Genomic DNA, 26226 nt, shown 5'->3' on the forward strand with positions numbered 1-26226 from the left:
CCGCAGGCATTCACACTGGGGTGAGAAAGCTGCTTCCGTGCTTGGGGTAGTCAGGCTCCTCTGCAGGGGAAGAGCAGGTGCCCAGCCCCACCTGTGCTGAGGCACAGAACGATTCAAAGAAACAGCCCTCAGGTGGTTTGACACCAAGTTTCTGCTTACAGGAACTGCCCTGCTGCAGGGGCAGCAGCTCCTCCTGTTTCAGACCTTATTCTGAGTAATTTTTCATAGAAACTTCTCAGCTGCAGGCACCCACCCAAGAAGAGTAACTGTGATCTGCATTATGAAGTACATGAAGGAGAAACTACTTTCAAATGGCTGTTGAATTTATTTGCTTGATAAATACAATCCTAACAAAATAAAAGTTAACCAATATTAAGAGATTTGTCTGAAGAACATTAGAAAAATTCATGACAATTCAATAGGAATTAGTGTGAATTAAACAAACAAACAAAAAGTTTAAATATTGCCAGCAAATATAAAATGTATGTAATGAAGGCAAGGGAGAATGCTTTAGTTTACATTTGTAATCTGATCACATTTTCTGTGTTTATAAACTTTTTTCCAAATTTTAAAAAAATACTATGCTGTTTTTTTTCTATAACATATCAAAGCATTATTTGTACAAAAATCAAATCATGGCCAATGATTCACAACAGTGCAATAGATAAAGAATACAACCACATCCAACAGGTGCTGAAAATAAATATCCAGATTAAAAAATAAGATAGCCTATATGCACTCTGTGGAGTTTCTGTCTATATATGGATTGAGGGCTGAGTCCAATGAGCATATCCGAAACATTAAAGGGCCCTTAAATGCCAGTGTGGGTGGAGGATTTTGAAGGGTAGAAGCATTAAAAACAGCCAGACCAAACCCAAGTCCCAGGCAGCAGTGGTTGGTTTGTTAAACACCACCAACAAGAGGCTATTGCTGAACCCCCAGTGCCTCCCGCTGGCGTCACTCTTCGGGCTCGTTTGGGAACACAAGTGACTGGCATTTGTGCAGGGGAAACGCTGTATTGCTTGCTCAGGCAGATCTGTCCTAAAGACATAACCACTCCCATCCCTGCCTACAAGCAGTGGCTTTTTCCAAGAGATGGAAACATTTAAAATGGATGAAGACAAAGCTCTTGGCTACATGGCAGCAGTGTGAACAGGGCCTGTCTCAAATAGGTGTGATGAGGGTGGTTAATGATGAGTCAGTGGGTTACCTACACCGCTAAAGGACACGGACATTTCCATCATACGGGGACATAAATAACATCTCTCAAGTTTTTACACTTACTCAGTACATCTCAGAACAGAAATGAAGCTTAAGGGCATGTTAGGTAAACACGATACCCCACAGTCTCCCACTGTTTCAGCCAACCCAGAATAAATTTAAAGCTCCCTTGTATATAATCTGCATCAGAAAGGTATCAAAGGCACAAGCAAGAAGTGACTAGGTTAATAAGCAGAAATAATGGTGAATGAGGATGAACAGATTCACAAGGCAAATCATTAATAAGTGTGGGTGGGTTTTGTTTACTGAAAATGAGATCTTCCAATTCTGCTCCAGTGAATGTAAATAATGATTTTGGTTTGAAATAAAACTGTTACTGAATTATTTTAAATCACCTGAAGGAAACCAGTCTTGAAATAATCTGATACTAACTGGAAAACTCTTCTGGCCTCTCCAAACTCACCTGAGTCTGATGAGTAGAAGCCACAAGTATTAGAGACGAAAGTCTCCAGGGCTTAAAAGAAAAGTTTCTTTACAGGATGTACACAGCCACCAATAATTTGTGCAGTTTGACTCAAATTACAGTAATTTGCACAGTTCGCTTGATTTTATGCATAGCCAAGGAGCCGGATCAAATTGGAGTTTCTTTCCTGTCTTTACTTGGCGATGGCTTGACTTGCTGCTCCTTGCTTGCTTTTGGCTGCTCTTTGGCTGCTTTTGTCTCCAGGACAGTGTCTCTCTGCTGCTGAGAAACGCCCCCGCGCTTTTCCGGCTCCTCTTCCTCCTGCCCCTGCTGCTCGGATTTAGCGCGCTGCAGCAGGCGGAGCTGCACCCGCAGCTCGATGATGGCCTCTCGCTCCTCGTGAATCGCTTGGTTCAGGTGATTGTTCTTGATCTTTTAGGGAAGGGAAACAAATGTCAGGGCTCCTCCCTCTGACACGGCAGGGCTGTAGCTCAGGGGGGTTTAGCACTGCTGGCCCAGACAGTAACAGGGACTCACACAGAGCAGGGATTTAAAAGCTGTGTGTGGGTCACAAGCCTGGGCAAAACTGATGCACACAACCACCTGTGCAATCACGTAACCACCGCAGGAGAGAACCAGCGAATGCTAAGAACCAAATCCTACCTCCAGTTCCTCATTCTGTCTCTGCAAATCCTCCAGGATGACCTGCAGCTCCTCCTCATCTTCACTCTCACTTTCACTCTCAGAAGAGTATTCCTCGGTTTCACTGCGGCCGTGCTGCTGGCGACTGAAAGACCAAGGGCAAATTACACTTTAAACACTTCCTCAAGTCTGCCAGAACTGTGGCAACATAAGAGACTTAACTTGCATCCTCTCAATCATCTGCCAGTGGTTTAAAGAGCAAAATCAGACTGTCCTTTCAAAGCATAACTTAATAAAGTAGTGATTTCCTAGGGGGATTTTTTTTAGTGCACCGGGTCAAGTTTCCTTTAGATCATAATACTATTGTTAAAACAATAGGAAATATCCTGCAAGATTCAAATTTGTCGAGACTTACTAAAAACAAGTGGCTTTCAACTGTGATGTTCACTGGGTGAGCTTTTAAGTGTGGTTTAGAATATTCTTTCAGCAAAGCATTTATGTACTTGTAATCCCAGTGTGCCGTCCTGGCTGGGCTCTGCTGTGAGCTGTCCCCTTTACCTTTGTATTTCAGCTATTTCTGCTCGGAGCCGATCTATTTCTTCCTTCTCGGAGGCAATCTGTCTCCGCAGAAACTGCTCCATGGCCAGCAGCTCTTCTTGTTCTGTTAAAATCTCGTTCTCCTGCAATGATCAGTTAGTTCACTTAAAGCCTTGACTTTATTTCCTACAGGAACATACAGTAAGTATGAGATGATGCTGTTCTCTGAAATACTTTCAGTGGCAGTGGTTAGCATGTCTGCTTTGAACTTTGATCCATCAAGACCTCAAGACAAATAAAAAGTTCAAACCCAACAACGTCTGTTCTAAATCCTCAAGATAATGACCATACTGAATAGTTGTGGAGATGACACACCAAATCCTGGCATGTTTGGCTGCCTTTCCTTAAATCACAGGGGAAAGTTCTGGCAAACCAGTAAAATAGCTAGAAAAACTGAATTATATGTCTTTGATCTTCTCCCCTCTGTACTTTCCTCCTCGTATTCATTTTCAAAGCTACTGGGGGAAGCAGCAGAAGGCAAAAAAAAAGCCAAAATAGCTGCCTTATTTCCTTTGATCAGTAGTAAAGCAGTTAGCAGTACTGAACCTGGCAACATTGGGAAGTGGTGCTTTCTATGTACATGAACAACAAAGGCCACTTTTTTCTTTCACTGTGTCTCTGCCGTTAACTAGAGTCTCCTCGGCTCTGGGCTCACTCCTGCAGCCAGCATTCTTTCCCTGCTTCACTGACCATTAAAACAAAGCCTTGTGGTTTTAATGGACACACAGACCCCTGTGAGCCTGCAATGTCCCCTCTGCATCAGAAGAGACAAAGGAGTGTTTAATAGATCTGAAATATAAAATACCATCAAGCAAACAGGTACCTGTGCAAGCAGAATATTAATAACTTCTTCATTCTCATTCATTTCCTCTTTGGAGACATCCTCCTTTGAAAGGCTAGCAATTTCTTGTGCAATCTTTGTTTCACACTCCTGCCAGAGAAAGAAAACATTTAAAAGGACAGCTTCCCTGGTCACTGTATTTACTCTAAAAAGGGTTTTTTTGAATGCATTATTTTCCAAATTTAGAACCACCATCACAGTTGTCTTCCAAATTTTGAGCATGGTCTGGGACATTTTATGGGACATAAAATAATTTAAAATACACTTCTCAGATTTGTTAACCTCCAGTCTTCCAGTAATTCCTCTTGGTACTCTAGGACTCAATGTTTTAAGAAGGTCATGAGCATGTGCCCTAGCAAACACTCGGGTTTTCATCACATACACATTTTTCGTGAACAGCCGTGAAGATCTCCCTGTCCCTAGGGAGAGCCAGCTAAGCAGAAAACACAACTGCTTGTCAGGCATGTAAAGATAAAATGAGAAAATCTGCAGCAAAGATCGAAAGGTGTTTTGATCTAACTGTGTGCCTCTGCACTGTTATGAATTAGCATCCATGATTTAGCTGTCTGGCCAATAAACAGGAAAGTTACCCACCTGTCTCTTAGCTTCTCTTAGTTTCCTCTTAAGAGCTGTTAAGATTCTCTGCACCTCCCAGAGCCTCTCTTCTTTGGATAAGTCTTTTATCCCTGCCTGCAAGTCTCTGTGTAAACAGTTCAGAAGGAACTCCTAGAAAGATTGCCAAAGAAATTGTCTTTAAATACATTGTACCAGGGCAGATTGAAAAGGAAGATCTTTCTGGCTTTGTAGCAATGGGCTGGGAGTTCTGGGTTTCAAACCGTGACATGTCCATGGTAAGTGTGAACACACACCCAGCACGGATCCAGAGCCAGCTGAAGAGCAGTACTAAAGAAACCACCCATCCTAATTGGGCTCTCCTGACCTCCCTCCCACAAAAGAAGTATCGACCTACATAGCAAAGCACTCCACAGCTATGAGCATCACAAGACCATAACAACTTTCCACACATGAATAAGGAAAGGAAATCATCAAGCTCTTCCCCAGTGGTCTCCACCGATAGGATAATTGTGACGGAATTAAAGCATGTGTTAGGAGAAACGAACTTAGGAGAATTTTCTACTGAATGTATAAAAGCCAGGACAAAGATAAACAGAAACACGCTCAAGTAATTGCCAACCTGTCGCCTGATTTCTTCTTTGATGCTCTCCTGTGTTTCTGGAAGTGCTGGCATTGTTGCCATATTTGACCAGCGAAGAGGTTTTGTCACCTGTTTGAGGGTCACATTTCCAAAGAACTCTTGAACATGTGTAAAAAACACATACAGGACACGGTTGCTGATCTGCAAAGGACGGACAGACAGGACATTGGCTAAGATGATTTATTCACGTCGTTATCTGTAAAGCACAGTGTCCTTCAAAAACAGCAGCCTTTAGTACACCTTTTTGTGAGCCACAGTCATGGCACTTTGTCTTTAGAGATTAAAATCTGGATTGAAAATTTACTTTCAACAATGCATGGCCAGCCTCAAGGGAGCACTTCCCTGTGTCTCTTACCTGTTCATCTGAGGCATTTTCATACTAAAATCGGCATCTTCACATCTCTTAACCTACCAGAATTATTTCCATCACTGGTAGACACAGAAATGCCTTAAATCTCTTTGTACTCAAGTAAAGGCAGTTAGTAAGAGGGAACATCAACCCTACTGTGATGTACCTGGTGGCTGGCTACAGCTTCTCTCTCTTCCCCCTAATTTTAAGTATTCTCTACAGCTTCTCTCTCAGATGACTTAATATAGTAGAAAAAAAGTGGTATGAAAGCATCTTTCACTATATTCCTTGTTTTAACCTGAGACTGAAGCAAGCATATTTATTCTGATGCTTTATCTTCCATTAAGATTTTAAAAATTATCCTGAAACAAATATTAGGGTTCTGTCACTACCTGCACTTCAATTGCTAAGATCTAGTTACCAACAAAACATGATTGGGCCTGTATTATTTTACCCTAATTGTTACTTCTTTTTCTAGCTAGAGAGGTGTCTGGCACAGCAAAAGAGTCAGGAATAACACCCAGCCCTTTTGCTACTGGGCGTCCACCTGGACTCTTAATTATAAAGTCAGGCTTTTCTAACTTGTGGGGGTTGCTCTAGAAGACCCACACCCAATAATGCAACGTTTTCATCATGCACAGGACTAATTGTGAGCTGTATTTAATTAAATATTTCCAAGATGTCTATTAAGGAATCAAGCAATCTAGAAACCACAAAATCTTACTGGAAAACCAAGTCAGTTGTTACTCCCCAGCCATTTGGCTGCAGACAACAAAGCCATTTTACCAAAGTCACTACTGCACCAGGAAGATCTATATGCAGGACAGGGTTCACTAGCTTGATATTTAAATTAAGCAACAATATTTTCACTAAACTTTCACTGAATCAAAACCCCACAGAAATTGTGTATCGCATGAATTATTGAACTAATTCAACATTAAATGACTTGAACTCATGACAGAATTGAAACACAGCAGTCTTTGTAATGCTCTGATCATAACCCAAATATCAGACCCACAGTGTGCAAGCCCATGTGTACAAAGTCTTTGTACCCCCTTTCCCAGCATTTCAGAATCCTGAGACATAAAAAGGAGCTGTAATTCAGCTAAACTGTATCAGGCAATAACCAATTCCCACCTGCAAAAGAATTCCCACAAAAAAGTCTTTCCTGGGCTGCAGTTCTGCTCTAAGCCTTGCTGCGTGCTGCACATACCTGGACAGTAGGGCCGAGCACTATAGAAATATTCTGGATGTTCATTTTTGTTTCCAGTTCCTTTGCAATAACATGGTCCATATGCACAATCAGCCAAGAAATCAGGAGATGGTTACACTCTGGCAGCTCTTTCAACAGCCTCTGACACTCCTGAACTTTCTCAGCTTCGGTGCTCTTTCCACAAGCATCTTCAAAGCGGGGCATGAGCTCTTTGGTAAGCAGATTTTCGGGCAGTTCCCGTAGGTACTGTTTGAGCAAGCTGGCGACTGTATTGGGCTCATATTCTTCCAGGTTTGGAGATTCTTCACGATCATAGGCTGCCTTCAGCTCGTCAACTTTTGATTTTATTCCTGAAAATAGTTAGATGAAAAAATAAGAGAAAATTTGACTGCAAATGTCTGATAGTTATATTTAAACTTTTTTTTTTTTTTTAAGCTAATTGAGAAGCAACTTTAAAAGTTACCCACATGTAACAAAGTGAAAATCGTGACTCAAAATTCACTGGTTCTAAAAGCACTGGCTACTCCTATGAAGCAAAACCAAAGCACTTACAGAGCTCTGAATCAGAACTGGTGCCAGCATTCCTTTTCATCAAGGAACATAAAATAGGATGAAGAAAGGTCGGGGAACTCAAGATCAATTGTGTATTTGCATTAAGCTTCTTTCTGGCTGTTCAATTATCCATCCCTAAGCCAGGCAGCAAATATGTTTTTAGTTCAGAGGCTGTGCAACAAGCTCTACCTATAACAGCTTTCCTTTGTCTAAACAAACCCCATGCTTTTTAGTTTCCAGATTTCCAGCTGGCCCTCCTCAGCAAAGGAATCTCACATAGGATCTTTGATTTGAGCCACATGAATAGAAGTGTGTTCACATAATTATCCTACCCAGCCAAGATTTTCTCCAAGGTGTTTTTATAAACTCAGTGGCATTCCAATCTTCCTAAGCTTGGGGAAATTTCATTCTTGCAGCTCAAACACCCGCTCGGGTTACACCAACTTAGTGCACAGCCCTGGCTTGGCCCATACCCAATGAGCACAACTGGGCACACTCAGCCCCTGGAAAATGCCAGGAAAACATGCTCAGTTTCATGGCCAAAACGAGCCATCACAACAGCTGCAGGCTGCTCTGGCGTGGCAAAGCCCTCTCTGAGCTCTCAATTTCAACAATCCTACACGCACAAGAGGGAGCTGTTGCACTGGAGAACACCTACAAAGGACACAGCAGAAACTAAGGAAAACACACCTGTGAAAACTCCCAAGACATTGTGCGTAAAAAAGCAACCAAAATGTTTCACTAGGCAGGATTAAGCAATTGCTTAAGGTGCTGCAGCATGTCTGCATGCCTACCAAACACCATGCATGTTGGTGGATGGACAGCATGAACATAGCTAATGAAGTCTTTAGAATAATTTTACTGGTTTTTAGAACCACTCATTACCAGTTTACAGTGCTGGGGAACGGGATTCAAAATGCTTTTCCTAAAATTCCTTTCCTTGCTTGTTCCTGTCCTCTCCAATGTACCCACAGGAGTACTTACAGGAGCTGCATTTCTGGTGAGCTCACAAACAAAGGGACTGTTTTGTCTAACATGACTAAAACGGAGGTTTCACTTATGTAAGCTGGTGTTACACAACTACCACAGTTAATTAGCTGCCGTTGCTAAGGTTAAACTGAAACTCGCATTTTCTGCTTATTAGCAAATTTGCTGAAAGAAAATAAGTTTTCAAGAAAAAACCCACAATGGGAGTAACTGGAAAAAGCAATTTAGTGGGAAGCATAAGCAATTAAACGGTTATAGCTCATCTTTGCTTTTGCAATCAGCTACTATTGTATTTCTAAAGGAGAAGAAAAAGAATGCAAGTTGGCCATACTAACGTGTTTTATTCATTGCTACCATCCTTTGACAAAAGGCCAAAACAGGTGTGTTTTTACTGCCATTAAGCAGTACCACCACATTACAAAATTTTTGTGGTACTTCAGACCTATAAGTTTGCTTAACTTCGGCCATTTGATTATTTTTTTGATAGTTAATGGAGCTAAAATCAGTGTATCTAGATGTTGGAAGTGATAAAATAATAAGAAAATTGCAAGTAAAGACTTTAGGAACCTGCATGTCAGTGTGCCCAGAGTACCTGAAACTCTGTAGATGCCTTCACATTTCATGCCGTACTTCTCTACGTAATCTATACATTCACGGAAAACTGCTGGCAGGCGGATGCCATCATACATCATGGTCCTGTCTACTGCATCAGACAAAGGAATGCCAAACACGGGTCTGTGACTTGGAACATCCACTTGAGGTATCTCTGTCTCTTGAATTGGCTTTTTCTTTTTCTTCTTCTCTTTCCACTGTTTTACAACATCTGCTGCAGTTAAGTCTTTTGACTTTTTCTCTTTGTGTTTGTCTTCCTTATGTTTTTCTTCCTTGTGTTTTTCATCTTTGGGCTTCTCTTTTATTTTAAAATCCTTCTCCTTCTTTTTGGAAAAGCTGGGTTTCTTGAAGACGTGTATTCCCTTGGACCGCTTCAACTTGGAAGGACTTTCGGCTTCATCGCCGGAACTGTCCTCTTGAAACGCAGCGTAACCTTCCGCTGTTGGGCAAAGCAGGAGAGGGGAAGGGGACAGCTGTGAGTCTGTTTACTTTCCACACAGCAACAACAAGGAGTTGCATGTAAGGAGGAGAGGGAAGAAGCAACATGAATTAAAAAACAGTGCCTGTCTGACTCCTCAGAAGGTTTTCTTTAGTTGCTACATGCTCGAGAGGATGAGGATTAAATCAAGTTGTATAATTACATCAAAGATAAGCCACAGAGCTCCTGAACGATCTAAACAATGAATACTTTATATACTTACTCATAATGGCAATGTCCATCTTATGGGCTAGATTCCCATCTAATAGTCAAGGAAATGCAAAATAAAAACAACTGTCTGGCAACTTCTCTATGTTCCTGTAATCAACAGTATAAGAGTTGCTGTTAAGGACCATCTACTGCATACACAGAAGTCTAACAAATTTCAATTAACAACAAACAGAACTCCAGCCACTTAAATCCCCAATCCTTTTCCAAAATATCATGAATTTAAAGACAAGTGTGAAGTTAATAAAGTTTCAGCCTCAAATAAAATACAAAAACCCCACCCCAAACCAAAACAAGCACTAGCACTTACTTTTCACTAGATGAATAACACAATTCCAGTAACACTGGAACAATACCTGCCCATGAAAGTGCAGATTTGCCTTAAAAAGCACATGGGAGAGATTCAAACAAGTCCCTGGGCTGAGCACACCACTCCAGCAGCAGAAGTCCAAGTGCCGTCTAAAACATGCACCAGGTGCTTTTAAGTCACTACGCCTCTGCAGTTGGCCCTGCCTCACCTTCAGGCAACAACACAAAAGTCTTTAAAGGTGGATTACAAAAAATACCCCAGCAAACATACCAACAAAAAAAAACAACACACAAACAAACCCAGCAACATGTAATCCAACACAATTTCTAAGTCCACTAATTCTAATTTTACAGACATTACCCCATATTGGAAAAGTAATTCTGAAACCTGGTCAACAAAGATGACATTTGACACGCCATCTGCACCAGCCAGCCTCCCAAAGGCAGTGGGCAGCAAGGCCCCCTTATAGAGACCCTCTGAGGCTCTTCCACTACATACAGGCAGAGCCTCTGCTCTTGTGAGGCAGCACTGAGAGCCAAGTGCTCTTGCTGCCTGAATAGTTTTGGGTAGAGGAAAATTACCTCCTTAGATAATATGTGAGCACATCATGCACGAGACTATAGGCTATAATTTTTTTCTGGAATATCTGCAGAAGAACCAGGGGGCACTCAGTCTTTCATCTTTTCAATTCTGAACTATACCAGACAGAAGAGTTTCTCACCATTATTTCAGCATATAAAAGAACTGTCTCTATTTTGAAGCCTCCTTGACTGCTCTGTAGAAGATAGCTTGTTATAGTCAAACAAATACAAGAAATGTATTAAAGCATGGAACTACCATAAAATAATTACAACTGTTGGACCAGCTCAGTCTTTGCAGCTGATACTCCTCCCTAGGACTACCACACATTCTCCTAGAAGACTGAAAAAGACTGTGGAACTGTTCCTGCCCAAGGGGAGTTTAACATAAAAATTCAAATATTAACTGAAGGTCAACCAGCAGCCAGGTCTTCTCCTCCGTGTTTACTGGCTGTGTCATTTACTGGTTTTTGTAAACTAAGCCCAGAAAAGGGTTCAAATCTCACTCTCTACAGAAGCAACAGGACACACACCTTCACTGGATTTTATGAGAACGAGGTGGGGCTGGCACCAAGATTCAAGATGAACTTAGAGACGTAATTTCCAAACAGAAAGCCAGATGTTCCCCAGACATAGCCCAGAACAATCTGTCCTTCCTCCTGGGTAGCTGTGACAGCTCCCAGTCACACAGCATGGGGTTCCCACATGCACATCAGGAAAAGTCAGCACTGGGGCCCAAGCTGGGAGGTCAGTGCCACCAACAGAGCACTCCTCGTGTGTTCAGACACTCCTCAGTGCAACACAAGCCCTGGTGCCTTCCTGCATCTGTGGTAATGTCACCAGCAAGACAACATTACTGGAACTGGTATTTCTTGATTTCACGAGAAGACATGAGGAGCGAGTTAAATACAAACCTGGCCTTTTAAAATTTGTCTCAGCAACATAAATCAACAAAGTTTAGAAACATTTAGTAATACAGACTCACAAAGAATACGGTTTGCAAGTCTGTCAAGAATAGCCTGATTTTCTTTACTATACTTTTGGTTATAAAATTGCTGTATCCCCTTCACCAGTGATACAATATATTGGAATATAAACATCTTAAATTTATACAGAACAAAAATTACCAGAAGTGCTTGACAAATCAGGTAATTTTAAATACGGAAAGAGTATTACCTAGGCTATAGTTAACTGGTATTTCTGTTTACTGTTTCCTCAAGACTTCCAGCACTAATAGTTCCCATTTTCCCATTACTCTACTCCATGTCACTGACATTTTTCTCCATCTATATGAGAACAGTACTAATGCAACAAATACTCCAATTTCACCAGCATAATGACACAGCATAATCAGCCAGTTCCTATTGTTAGACCTTCCTTCCATAAGCATGCCTTCATTGCAGTTATTTTAAATGTAATGCTTCAAGTATAGCCCTTATCTTAATGAGAATTATGAAATACCCTTTTGAAAATAATAATAGAAAAATTCCAGTGTTACTCTGGAAAAATCTAGTTTACAGGCTAATAATCTTGGTCATGCAGCAAGTCCACTGTCTCTATCAGTTTGCATACTTGGGAATACTTCTCCTGTGGTCTCACAACAAAGCACTAAAATCATGCTGTAGTATTTATTGTTAACTCCAAGGGTGGCATTATTCAGAACTGCCACTTATCAAACCTACTGCAAGAGACATTTTGTCCATTGGGTCTTTGATGGGTTTTTAAGTAATTTATAACTCTACAGCTGATTTGGCTCTCCAGGGAAATCTGCAGCATCTGTAATTAATTCACTGAGAGAAAACATGGGCAGCTTTTACATATGAAAGAATTAGTAGGTCAAATATGACTTAAGTGTGCTGCAAGTATTAGTTACCTAATGTCAGTTTGTCAGAGGGACTGTCATCAGATTGTACATAATTTCTAAGTAAAACTAAGATACACAAATGCACAATGAGCTTGGATAGATGGCTTTTACTTCCTCTCCTTGCCCACAAGATGCATTTTTATTGTGAACAGAAACTTCCACCTTACAGATGCTACCAACACTCACTATCCAACTTTCAATTAGATCAGTTTGTCTTTAATATTCACTTGACTCACTGATGTCAGCACAGCAACTCCCAAACAGATTCTGCATTCAGATTACTCCACAGCACCGTGCCAGCAGAGTAAATGAAGCTGAAATAAGAAATTTGTCTTACTTTATTTTGATTTAAAATAATCACTGGCATTGGAAGGCAGACTTTTAAACTATCTGCAAATGGTGCTTTGCTAGATAAACACACAGTGGTATATAGAGATACACAGTGATTTGTCAGCAGAACAGGATGCAGCAATGCACCCTATTTATCCCAGAGATAAACTCTGATATGAAGAGTCTCTAATCTTTATTAGATGTAGAAAATTCTAATAGCTTCTTAGTCTGTAGATCTGAAAACTGTATTCAGAGATTCTCAACACACCAGACAGAAAAAATAATGTTTTGTTTGCAATAGCAGTGGTTTGGTTTCCATCCTCATCTACATTCCAAACGAACGTACAGGACGCCCTGTCCAACACATTAAGGACCTGGTCTTCAAAAATATTTCCTGAAATTTTCAGGAGAGTTCATACCAGTGATCCTACTAACCTTTCATGTGATAGTTTAGTACAATTCCAACAATTCTCCATTTTCCCAAGAACTGTACAAAGAAAATCAAGATTCTTGGACACAGAAAAATCCTAGCTGCATATTGAACCCATCCTGCCCACCGGCATCAATCTCAGAAGTAAAATGAATATGCAGAGTAAGATCTACTACATACAGACTGCTTATCTACAGAAATTCTAATGGGCAGAAGAGATTCTTCAGAAGTATTTTATCATAACATTTTTTCCTCTGCAAGGAACTGCATATTTTATGGCTTTATCAACACGTGATTAGTGACAGGTGGTTAAACATTTTCAAAAATCAATTACAGTGGTCGCTGTCTCAGATAATCCATTACTGCTTAACACAGATCCATTTTTGCTCTCCTGCTGTCACAGGACAAGTTCTGTTTGAGTCAGGGAATAGATCTGATTTAAAACTATGCCAGTAAAAAGAAAATTCCTTTTAATCCTTAGTAAATCCCCTAATCTAACTCACTGTACAGCCAACCAACACCCAGTCTATCACAGAACAGGGGAGAATAAAAATTAGTGGCTGAAACATTTTTCCAGTAGCTGATATTCCATATAAAAAACAATATCCCATTGAATTTTCTATTAGCTCCAAAACATTTTTAGCACTTTTCCCCCAGAATAGCTGCTGTGTATTATTAGGTTACTGACACTAACATGAAAAAATCAAATCATTGAATATCTATATAAAAAATATGGAAAAGGATTTTTGCTAGCACACAAAAATGCTTCTTTGATATAGGTGATAATAATGAAGCTAAGAGTACATTACTCTTGCAAAAATTATTTACCTGAAAAAACAAACTAAATGTCCTTGGGATATTTATCCTTCCCTTCCCTGCTGCTCTCCAGGCACTTCTGAGTTTACATTTAGAGTATTATCAAAATAGCTCAAGATTTTTGTGGGATTAAACTTAGATACATTTTCAGGTATTAGAATGACCTTGTCATTAATTCATTAATACTGCAAATTCAACGAACACTCATTCTGTCATAACATAATGTTAACTTGTCTTTCTTTCACTGACGTGTTCAGTTATATTTGTTTAGACCCAAATCTGCATGATCATGGCAGGTTGTGCACTGTTCAAAACCAAAGCAGAGAGCCAGAAAAAATGAAGAGAGGCAATCTGAAGACACACAACAGAATTGAAAAATAAAATTAAGAATCAAAAGGATGGGAGGAATAACAAAGGTCAAATCTGGAAGGAAAACTTAAAATCAACCATGATAAGCAACTGTACAGAACACTTGTCATTTAGACAGGTTGTCTAAACTGTCTGTTGAGGTATAATATTGATTATTTTTGGAGTGTATGAGATGTACTGAAAGCTTGGTATGTAACTTACTCTTCATATCTGTCTGGCAATTATATGACAGACATGTATTAGGGCCAAGAAATGCTAAATGCCTTTTACATTAGTGCTGCAAGAGATGATTTTGTTCTTCCCACGTTTTGCATTTTAGTCTTCTTTAAGGATTTTTTCATACCTTTTTTCAAACCTAAAAGTTTCTTTTAAGTAACAGAAATTGCTTTACATCAGCTATAAAATGTTGCAATCTCTTGTGGGAAAAAACAGTTGCAGTGCCAATGTGCACAGACCTGTGTGGATTTGCTGAAGCAGCGTTTTTCCTCCTCAACAACAGCCTTCAGCTACACTATCACCATGAGACTCCCTGAATCCCATACCAAGAAATACACGCCATGCAAAATGTTGGCATCTATCAGTTCCAGATTTAGAGGTGTGCAATGCAGAGCTCTAACAGAAAGCTGGACAGTAAAAAAGCAACAACTGAGAGCCAGAATTTAGACCTATCCAATCAATACTCTATTTTCACTGCCAATCCAGTAATGTGTATTAGGTCAATATTGTTTACATTGCAGAAAACCCCAAAGGAATCACTTTTCTTAAAACCTCTAGGAATTCCAGCTGTTAGTTTAACTATAGGATGCATTTTTTGGGCTACAGTGTTCTTTAGGCAGTTTTTAGTTAAAATAGCAAGAGTCCTTTTTAACTGTGGTAGAAAGAATTCCTGCATTCCAGGCAACTGGTTTGATTAAAAGCAGTGCAGTGCCAGCAGATTCTTAAGGAGTGATTATTTAAATATTTGCATGCATATTAAAAATAGTCACCATATTAATTCTAGCAGAATACTGTGTGCTGTCTCACTGTTTCTGATCTTCCAAATTCCACATGTAAGAAGTAGCAGGATATAGAGATACAGACATTTTGAAAGTTTGCTAAAACCAATGTCACTTACAATGTATTAGCACTTGGGGTGTGATATTTAGATTTCAGAGACTTGGACAGGAAGGGTCTTTCTGAGAGTGCTCAGTATCAGTTTAGTATTTCCCAGTGCTTTGTTCTTTCAGAATATGTAGAAAAACTTTCTTGAATAAAAAGTATTTCATGTTTCCAAAATTTTCTGCACAAATGTAAAGGTCACAACTAATTGTTCTGCTGTTTTGGAGGAGGGGTAAGCCTTTAAAATGAAATTTCCACTTCAGACACCGATACACTGACAAAGGACTCCATAGTCAAAGCTTTACTTTCTTCTAACCTTTGCTCTTTGAGTTCTGGAAAATTCAGATCTCAGTGTTGGTTTGCACATTTTTGACCTCAGCAATAATACTCTGGCACTGCTGGAGGAAAACTGCATGATCAGACTAAATTAAGAGGCTAGAATAAAAAAAAAGGACAGAGATTTTATGAATGCTGGATTAATGGCGAGTGTGCACATGAAAACTTGGGATGGTACACAAAAGCAAACACTGAATAAAGGAGACACATGGGAAAAGGGCCACAGTTGTTGGAATTGCTTCTTCCAAATGCACAAGTGTACAGCTGAGATCAGACACAGTTTTACTCTAGCTAGCACCTCAGCTATGATTAAAAATGGATGTATTTGGAAACACATTTTAAAATCTCCACTTAGAAAATGAAGAAGAACCTTATGCCCGGATTTACCAATGCATCATGAAAGGTTTTGGATAAATGTGCTTATTAGTAATTCTGGGCACACGCTTGGCACCTGTATCTGCACCACAAAAAATAGTTAAGGTGTGGAGTTTTTTGCAAGAGAAACAGGCGCTGCACAAAGTCTGTTTGTAGCAAGTTAACTTCCTCCAGATTGAAACAAATTTAAAAGAACCCACTGGGAATACTTAGCAATTTTGAGAGAGAAAAAAGGAAAGAGAACTTGAAAGCACTGAATTAAAAAGAGAAGTCATCTACTCACTTCTTTTTTCTTTTTTCTTAAATTTTCCTTTCTTCTTCCCATGCTCCTTTTCATCATCAGACACTATATCTGGAGGCTCATGCAGGCTGTCGTGAGGTGGTGAAGGCTCACCGGTGCGGTACAATCCAGGGAATTTTGTAGGGCTGATTTCTTCAGAGCTGGGAGTACGAGCGAGTCCCCCAGCGTGTTCTACCCGGCGGTGTTCACTGGGGCTGCTCGTGGGAGGCAGGAAGCACTCGGTCATTCTGATACCTGAATATCAAAGTGCAATCTTCTGCTACCTGTCCATCACACCTGCATCAGAGGAAAGCAAAAAGAAAACCCACGTGATTTTAAGCAATGGGTTTCGGAACACCTTCTTTGGAGCTCTACCCTGAAATCATAAACAGCAATGCCCTCTACAATGAGAGTTCCAGCTTCTGTCAAGACACAGTAACATAACATCAGGTCTCAAGCTCAGTGTTTGCAGAATTTGTTCATTAACTCCTGAGCCATATTAACATGAGCTCTGCCGTTTTAGCCATTTTTCTACTTGATGATATATAAAACATATATATTAAGTATCTGAACATTTTACCTCTTGAAATAATTCTTACAAAATTCATAGGCAGCTTTCATACCAATGGGTAGCATTTACTACATATTAGTTTGCTAACTTTAATTTTTTTTTGACATCAGATAGATTTGCCTGGAAGCTCAGGGTGTTTGTGTGCACTGACTGCCCTTAAGGCAAAGATCATTTTCTTCTTTCCCAAGCATATTTTATAGATGCAAATAAGAACTCGCCTAGCCTGTTGCAAGAAGAGGGAAAAATAAAATAAATACAGCTAAAGCAAATCCATCTTTTAATTATGCTACTGCAAATTAAAAAAGGTAAAAAGTAATGATTATGCTTTTCTGGTATACAATTTCCCCTCTGAAGAGGCTGTATTAGGTCATCTGTACAAAGATGCTGGTATACTGTTTGCTTGAGAGTTTTGGCCAAATAAAAGTTTATACAAAAACTGATAAAGCAAGACAATGCATAAATTCTCAGCAGTGGAACTCATAAGCAAAAAACTCTTCCTAGCACAGATAAATTTCAGAAATTCCACAGAATGGATATGCTGTATGGCACACCACACCTCTGGAGCCCACTTGGCTGCATTTGGCCCCTTGTGTCTAAACAGTCACAAAGGATACATTCCACAACACTCTTCAGCAGTATTGCTCAACTCCTGGGCTTTTATTTACAGATTGGTAGAATACAGAAAAAATATGACATGGTGTTGTATTTTGCCCAGTTAATAATTATAGATGAGTCCTGCTAAGTGGGCTTTGGGGCAGGTGGTTTTTTTCACCTTATTTGGGGTTGAAATTTTAATTTTTTATTTTTTTTTTAATTCCCATCCTTCAGCTGTCTGTATGCAGATAAGAGTGAAATTTTAGAGTATGTATGCAACAGTATCTCCCTACAGGAGATCACTCACACTGCTTATGGAAATTACCAGTTACTCAGATCAGAATTTGAATAGGGCACAGTAAGACACAGAATTATGATGAGAAAATATTAATGAAGTTATTATTTAATACTGTTCATTCCTTATCCTGGCTAAAGCAGAGGCACTGGCTAAAAATTCAGACAATGGGGGGTGTAATTGCAAATGCAACAACTTAAGACTGCACTTATGTTTCTTATTTTTGCATTTTACCGCTTCAAGAAAGCATTAGTTTCCTATATGTATCATTTCCCAGACCTTTAAATAAGGGAGAAATTCTATGATGCCCAAATTATATCAAGACCTATCAGCAGAAGAGAGCTTTTAAGCCTACTGAAAAAACCTCTTCCACTTTTACTAATGGATGTTAATGTCCTACTGCCACATAAATCTTTACATTTCCTCTGTCTTTCACCATTTTCTTCTGACAGCAATAAAAAGCAAGACTGAAAAAACCATGGGCCTTCTAGGAATTTTGAGAAGGAACATTTCTAACAGGCTTGCTCTTCTCCCAACTTCCCCCCCTCAGACTTTTTCTTCCCAATCTGCTCCTGCTTCAGTCCTGCCTCTCCTCTGCAGCAGGTCCTTTCCCTCAAACTGCTTCTCTTCACCTGTGCAGTTCTCATTCACCAGGAGATTCAGTAACTCACTGCTGTCACATGAGGAAGGTCACACTACTCCCCCCATTAACTCTCCTCTGCCTCCAATTGCAGCAGTTTGATCTTTTCGAGATGATTCGAATTGCTAGCTGCTCCAACAGGCTTCTGCTGCTGAGCTGGCTTGTGGAAGAGCTCAACAAGCACCAACAATGAAAAGCAGAGAAGTGGCAGAAACACAATGACAGGAGTGCAACCTCTCTCTCTGAGCATCTCTGTTTTGTCATACCACACACACTGCTTCATCTCATCAGATTTCAATTATTTCTTAGTATTTATAACTTCAAGCTCTGATTTCTTTACCACTCAGTGTCAGTATTCCCTTGTCTTGACTTACTACTCTGTTTCACCTTCAGTGTATCATAGACAATCTGATCTTTGTCTGCTTTGGTCTCTGTGACTCAAGCTCAGTTTCCCACTTTCCCTTCATCTTATTTTTTATTTGGGCAGTTCCTACTTCCCTGCTGCACACAGTTTTCTAGCAGATAAAGTTCTCTCTCTTCTTCCTCTGTTTCTTCTATCTGATTAGTTACCAGTTCCTGCTTCTTCCTGAATGTTCTCTGCTGCTGGATTTTGTTACCTCGTCATTACCTACCTCATCTTTTCACCTTGTCCCCATTTCTCCCACTGGCTCTCAGTCTCTCCCCAGTAACACAAGGAGTCCCTGCTTACCTCCCTGCCAACAGCAGGTTCCTTGACTCCCACCACTTCTCATTCACTTGACATTTGACTCTTCTTCCACAGGAGCCACAAATGCTGTTACATGACAGCATCAGAGAGCTCCTTGCACCTTCTTAGACCTAGTTACTTTTTTAAGTACTCTCAAAATGCAGTTTCTTGAACCATCTACCTGCTCAACACTGAGTCAAGCCTTCAGAATAACTGAATGTCAAATAGAAGACTTCACTGTACATGGGCAGAATTGTGACCCTTCCTCTATCCCCCAAGGAAAGACCAAATTATACGACATTTTAAACATGGAAAGAAAGTACATCATTAACACAAAATCTCCTAGCCACCATGCCATCACCACCTTTCTAGACCATAGACTAAGCACAGGAAAGTGGGTTGGGGAAAGGAAGGAAGATGCCTGCACCAGCAAAATAATGTGTTTTTTCACGCCTCATTTTTGAAAATAACTGAACGCTTTCCTTAAAAATTCAGTCTGAACTGCATATTTGGTAAGTAAAGATGAGGTTTGGAAAAAACATAGAAAAGGGAAGACAGAGAGACATGACAGCCAGCTTTAACAGATCTCACTTTCAACAGTGTATCATCTAAGTCAGCATGAACACAATAAAGAGAGGCACAGTCTGAAAGACCAAATCCATAGCTCTTTCATTCACTACAGAAGGCTCCATTATTTCTGTTTTGCACTGAGTCTGTACTGTGACTTTGGGCCTTGTAACCAATTGCAATAGCAGAAGCAAATTAGAGCAGGTGATTGCACAGATGTTATTTTGTAAAGCTTCTGGGTGGAATGGAGGATGTGGAATTTTTCTGCAACAAGTATTATGCAAGACCACATCTGAAGCACAGTGGGTGTCCCCTGGTCATTCCATTTTGCCACAAACAGACACTCTCTGAGTACCTGGGTGTGACACTGAAAATAGTCCCAGGAAGTCACTAATCAAAGATGGAGGCAGAGTGAGCACACTCACTCAGCTACCTGCTCTATCACAATTGCCCAAAAGAAAGACAGAGAGCACAGCAGTACCTCACCCATCATCACAGACCTTCAGTCCAAAAGATCTGGACATGCATGAAGGAACTGATTCTTGCAGAAATGAGGCACACCATTTTTGGACAAAAAATATCCTAGTAACAAACACAGCTCCATTTTGGAAAGTAATGAACCATAAGAAGAAAGAATAAAAACTATCACTTGTGGACAAAGTATGCCAAAACACTTCAGAAACCATGAGTGGTACTCATATAACTGTTGGGATTTTTGAATAGGATGAGAAGATCAAGTTAGAATTTATTTGCCAAGACTATACAAGGTCTGTGTCACATCTAAGTTCTGTATCTATTGCGTTTTTTACAACATACTGAAAAGCTTAATACAAATCACTGTTTCTTTCTGAACACTTCTTAGATGGTTTCTGATGTAACTCTGACATTCGACTGCATGGCAGCACTTCAGTCTGTTTCATTTAATAAGCAGTGGCGAAGTATAAATCAGAGCCCTTTCCTTTCTTCAGTAAGGCAACAAAGCCATGAAAGGAGAAGGAATAGGGAAGTACTTCATGTAGACAGGCAAAGCAAGTTTAAAATTTCACAAGTCACGAGTAATCACACAAACACAGCATGGAGTAACTCCCCTGTGAGTCACACACTCTTCATAATTGGCAAAAATTAAAGCCTCAAGAAGGGACTTCACAGAATTTTTTGGATAAAAAGAATAAAATACAAACTGTTTAGCAGAATTCAGATCCTAAACCTCAGATTACTTTACACAATATGTGATGCCATGAGAATGTTGGAAAATTTATTTCAAAGGAGGATGTATAATCACACAGTTGAATTCACATAGGAGCAAGCTGTACATTTTTCAGATCATGCCAGCATCAGATCAGTTCTAAAAGTAACAAAACCAGCTTTTGTGTGGTCTCTCATTTACCTGTAGATGGATAAAGTCTGCCAGTTACAGCACCATCCAAAGCATTTCAAGTTCTGCTCTGAGAGTCCATTCCAGCTCAGGAGTGATATACAAACAGACAAAACTACTTAGCTCTCAACACTCAGTGAGCTGCAGACAACATCCATATCTGAGTGGGCTCTTGGAGGAGCCAGCTCACATTTAGAATATGCAGCTGTATCCAGAATACTCCCTATTATTGAGGGTAATCCAGCTCTTCAATAATCTTATCAGTAGGGAGCCAGCCTTAAATAATTAAATAATACCCTAGACATTTTAGAAATATCAAAAACAAGGTTTCCAATCCCATTATGATAAAGTCTTGCAATTGCATGAAGATAAAATCTCCAGATATGTGGCAGCACGTGCTTTCCAGTTTGGTTCACTTCAGGAAAAACAGTATTACAGCTCCTAGCCTACAAAATTCTGTAGAGCTCCATCAGGATGCAATTCACAGGCTGTTTCCAAGAGACACATTTTGGAAAAAACAAAGGATTGGATCCCTGGAAGGAGATGGATGATTGAATGCTTTGCTCCAGGAGAAAGCACATTGAAAAGAGATGGACCAGAATTGCCTAGGAAAAGCCCCTGTCCCATGGTGCAGCCTCTTGCACTGGCTATACCACCACACTCCTAATTTGCTGTAACATCCTCCTTCCCTGGAGAGGCAGGCTGTGACAATTTATATCCCACTACCTCTCCAAAGCAATAGTCTGCAAGAAAAGTCTGGGCACAGATCTTTGTTACAGGTTAACAACCAAAGCCCTATACAGAGGGTACACAAACTATGCCCCACATGTGGCTCCCCCTCCAGTGGCTCATTTAATCCTTCAGGGATATCCCAGCAAGTCCTCCACATGTCTTTCCCCAGCTGAATCAAATGCCATGGAAGCAGCTACAGTGCACTACATTATGAAAACAACCAAGTATGTAAGAGGCATTCTTGCAAATAACTGTCCAGCTAACAAGCTGTTTAATGCTCTGCACCGCAGCTTTCTCAAGTAACAAGCAGAAGGCCTGAGCTCTGCACCACGAGACAGATGGGCGCTGCACCCAGACTTCTGCAGGAGTATCCTGACTAATCAGCCACCTGCATTGCAACTGCCACCACCTACCCTGAGAAAAATCTCATTCTCCAAACTTCTTGGCAAAACTCCACTTTTCAGGATTCTCTGTTTTTACCCCCAGTAAACCTTGCTCTTGCATCCCATGGTCTTGTCAGCACAAAGTAATCCAATACCTCCAGTAATAGTACTCAAGCCCAGTACGCTAGTTTCCCACTCCATGGTTTCACGCAGAATCACACAGAATCACTAGGTTGGAAGACACTTGCTTCAAGATCAAGTCCAACCCAGCCCTAACACCTCCACTAAACCATATCCAGTGAGTGCCACATCCAGTCTTTTCTTAAACACATCCAGGGATGATGACTGCACCACTTCCCTGGGCAAACCATTCCAGTACTTTATCACCCCTTTTGTAAAAAACTTTTCCCTAGTATCCAACCTATATTTCCCTTGACACATCTTAAGACTGTGTCCTCTGGTTCTGTCAGTTGCTGCCTGGAGAAAGAGACCAACCCACACCTGGCTACAACCACCTTTCAGGAGGTTGTAAAGAGTGATAAAGTCACCTCTGAGTCTCCTTTTTCTCCAGGCTAAACAATCCCAGCTCCCCTAGCTGTTCCTCACAGGGCTTGTGTTCCAAGACCCTCACCAGCCTCACCATTGTTTAGTCACACTCTTCCCCAGGCTCTCTCCATTTGCTTCCTCACCCTCTTTCCTGCAGTCCAGTTCCTCCACAATCAGGACTGCACCTCCTCTATCTCACAATCTTTTCCTCACCAAGCAGGTGTTCACAACCTAGACCTGTGCAACTCCAGTTTCACCATTCCTGTTCTCCACACCCAGTGTCTCATCTAACCTCACCTCTTGGCTGCTCGCTGTTTCACAGGTTTCCCTCACCACCTTCTATTTCTCCCACACTCAGTTCTCATTAAAACTTCCGCAAAATATGGGCCACACATAAGCAAGGCAATCTGGGAGGTCTTCTCCAGCCAAATTTAGGTTTTCCCTCTAAATTCCAAGTAGCACTAAAAAGATTGGCCTGATTATCAAAATATTCGTTATTACAGAAGAGGTATTTTCTTGCTAGCTGAATTCTCAGAAACAGTTTGAAGGATTTGGCTAGTGCTGAATACACATATACAAGTACCAGTCTCTGAAACTTTTCAGGCCAATTTAAAATATGGTAGCTTTTGATAAGAGCTGAATTACTGAGAGTTGAATAGAACACTACAACTGTCTTGCTAACATACTGAACCCTCCTATACTTCTGAAAACCACTACATTGTGCAACATATATAATACCCACTATGGCTTAGACTGGCCTTAGAATAATTCCTGGTAAAAACCCTGCCCTTTCTCTCTCGTCCACCTCTCCAAATTCCCACTTGTACCAGCGCTAATGCTTGTAAAACAGAACAGAAAGTTTTACTACTTAACAGAGGAAGGCAGGAAAATACAACAAAAGGTGTACAGTTTACTTTCTTAACAATCACTATAAACACAGTATCACCACTGGTTTTGTTTGCCCTGAGGACTGTATACAAGGTTTTTAAAATTCACATTTTCTGACAAGTCCTTCAAAGAGTTGTCTAGTCTCCAAATGTCTGCAGCAAGTTGTACAGCGATTATGATTTAGCAAATTAATACTAATTGTTATACTTTAAATCAGTTCCTGGGCTGGATCTATTTAATGACAAATTCCCCTGATCAGAGATTTAAACTACAGCATCATTCAGACACACTCCAGTACCTGAATGCAGCCAGCTTGAGAACAGCTGTCAATTTAGCAGAGTCAGGGAAAAAACCCAAACATCCTAAACCCTGGTTGAGCTGAATGTACTACAAATGCTGTTAAAAAAGCAAGTGCTATTCAGAGTAAAAAAATGCAAAATGAAGCAGAAGAAAAAACAATGGATTTGGCATAAAATATTTTACAGGAGTTTTAAGCATTTCTGCTGTTCTTCCAAGAGCATCTGCAGACTACCCATGACAGATTAAACGACAGAGAACAGAATCTAGTTTTCCAGGGAGGCCAGAGCTCTGCACACTCAGTTCCAATACCCAGTAAAAAACAACTAAGCCTATAAAAATTCTGATTTTGGATTTTGTGGGGTTTAAAGAGTGTCTTAGCTAACACATGCTAAAATACTAGAAATGGCAAGGATAAATGGCTTTGGATTTAACAGTGGTAACAAATCTGGGAATGCCCACGCACCAGGAATATGCACTATAATGCACTGGCCTTTCTGTAACAGCAGTAAGTCACCTGGCAAATTCAACAGCAGCACTGGAGATGCAGTCAGGCATTGTGAGGCTCCTGCCAGCAGTAGAATCCAAGCTCTGTGGAACTCTTGGGAACACACTCAGCTGACATGTGCAGGCAGGTGTCACTGCTGCTGCATCACCAACATCTTTCGTACCCATGTTAATTCCAATGAAACCAGTGCAGGTGTGTGCCCCTACAAACATCACTTCACTGGTGTCTGCTGGTTTGTTCTTTGAGAATCACCTGCTGCCACTCTCCAACACGAGTGCCAAAGGGACACAGCCTTGCCACACTCTGGCAGACCACAAACTGCACAGACCTGCTCAACATGTAGAGGGAATGGCAGAGCACAGGTGCTGCACGGAGAGCTGCACGCTGAGTCCAGATAGTCTGGCTTTTTAATCCAGTATTGAGATATCATCTTTCAGACTGGAAACAGAATAAAATCAATTAGAAGCACCATGCTTCTTCACTGAACTGGGTGAGTTGTCATCTTTATTTTATTCATAGAATTTTCAAATAGCATTAACTTTGCAGAAGTCACTTCATAATCCTTTAACTGGAAGGTCAATCCAGTTTACCTCACCAAAGGCAAAGAATATTCAATTCTGTGGCCTTATCATTCCCAGAAAGAAGCAATTTCTGAAAGTATATCAATGACACACAAATCTCTAGGTTTTAGACTGTGAAAATTAACTTTCTCATGCTTTACATTGAATTTTTGCTGCCATGTATTGAACACAGATGAACAGATCTATCAATTACAGGATGTCACTTGAACTGACAGCTCTGTAGCATGAGGAAGCGAAGAACAGCTTTGTTTGGATCTCTTCATAGTGTGATACATGACACAGATGATCAATTTCTATGTATGATCCTTTTCACGTTTAAAATCCTGCATGTTCCAGTGCATCAATGACAAAACATGTTCAGCTTCTAGTGAATATTAAATGGAACTATGGTGGTCGAGATAAACTTCTACCATAACAGCAGAAAGGAAAAGCCAAAAAAGACTTTGATCCAGAAACACTGTTTATATAACAGCTTCTCTGATTATTTTTAGTGATTATTTGATAACTATGTCTATCTGCATCACCTTTGCATTTGGCTTAAGAGTCCTGTTTATTATCAAGCTAACATCAGTGGATACTGACCTGGAAATCAGCCTTCACTGGTTGCCTTATTGAGCCAAATTTGAGTAAAATCAAGCACAGACTGGGCTGCATGCAAATGTTTTCCCAACTTAACAGTAATGGATTGATGCGTAACATTTCTGTGCTCCCAGCACAGCCAGTTTTTAGCACAGCCTTATTGTAGATGCAGTTCTACCCACCAAAAGGTTTCTTCTGATGTAGCTTGTTTTGTTTTATGACTTGTTTTGAGACATGCCAGCAAAATAGTTGTTTTGCTGATCCATGTTATGTCTGCAGCAAGAACCTGCGGGAATAGATGTCAATGTCTTTCAAACTCATGAAAATTATATGGAAGAGAAAATTTTTATTTTTAGCATGGTATGTTAAGTTTCCATACAAGAGTAGGGCTGTACCATCTCTTCTTCCCAGATATATTCCCATTAATGCCACTGACAACTTTTCATCAACACCACATGAAGAATTTAGCCTTTCAGCAAATTTCTGAATTTTTAGTTATTTTTTTCAGTACCATATGTACAGATGGGATTAACAAGTTCTGTTTTCCATGTCTGCCCCAGATTCACTCAATACCCAAGGGGAAAGTCAATTTAAATATTTACAAGTTCAGCAGATTATTAATTATGATTAACATCACCACCTTCAGGGCTTAGATGTTGCAAAATGTCACGCATGTGAACACAGAAAACATTCACAAATACATGCAAGGCAAGGTGCAGCACCACCCACCATGGGGCAGCTGTTGGTCTCTGCAGAGAAAGCAGGGATCTGTCATCCAT

The 26226-nt window shown here is 40.3% G+C and overlaps 1 protein-coding gene across 2 annotated transcripts in view; it reads right to left on the reverse strand.

Annotated features, from left to right (window-relative positions):
• Positions 1-305: 305 nt before the first annotated feature.
• RALBP1 (ralA binding protein 1) overlaps positions 306-26226 on the reverse strand; it is a 33031-nt gene continuing 7110 nt past the window's right edge. Inside the window, exons 2-10 of one of the 2 annotated variants that reach the window (XM_066328989.1) lie at positions 16189-16482; positions 8674-9132; positions 6543-6892; positions 4960-5121; positions 4359-4490; positions 3747-3854; positions 2885-3006; positions 2348-2471; positions 306-2116 (exon numbers count right to left, since the gene is read on the reverse strand). In XM_066328989.1, the coding sequence (XP_066185086.1) occupies positions 1853-2116; positions 2348-2471; positions 2885-3006; positions 3747-3854; positions 4359-4490; positions 4960-5121; positions 6543-6892; positions 8674-9132; positions 16189-16432 (1965 nt within the window). In that variant the 5' untranslated portion in view covers positions 16433-16482 and the 3' untranslated portion in view covers positions 306-1852. Of the gene's footprint in view, positions 2117-2347; positions 2472-2884; positions 3007-3746; positions 3855-4358; positions 4491-4959; positions 5122-6542; positions 6893-8673; positions 9133-9394; positions 9490-16188; positions 16483-26226 lie in introns of those variants that run through there. The other variant, XM_066328999.1, reaches the window with a different exon arrangement.

This window comes from Sylvia atricapilla, chromosome 1 (genome assembly GCF_009819655.1).
Source record: "Sylvia atricapilla isolate bSylAtr1 chromosome 1, bSylAtr1.pri, whole genome shotgun sequence".
NCBI lineage: Eukaryota > Metazoa > Chordata > Aves > Passeriformes > Sylviidae > Sylvia > Sylvia atricapilla.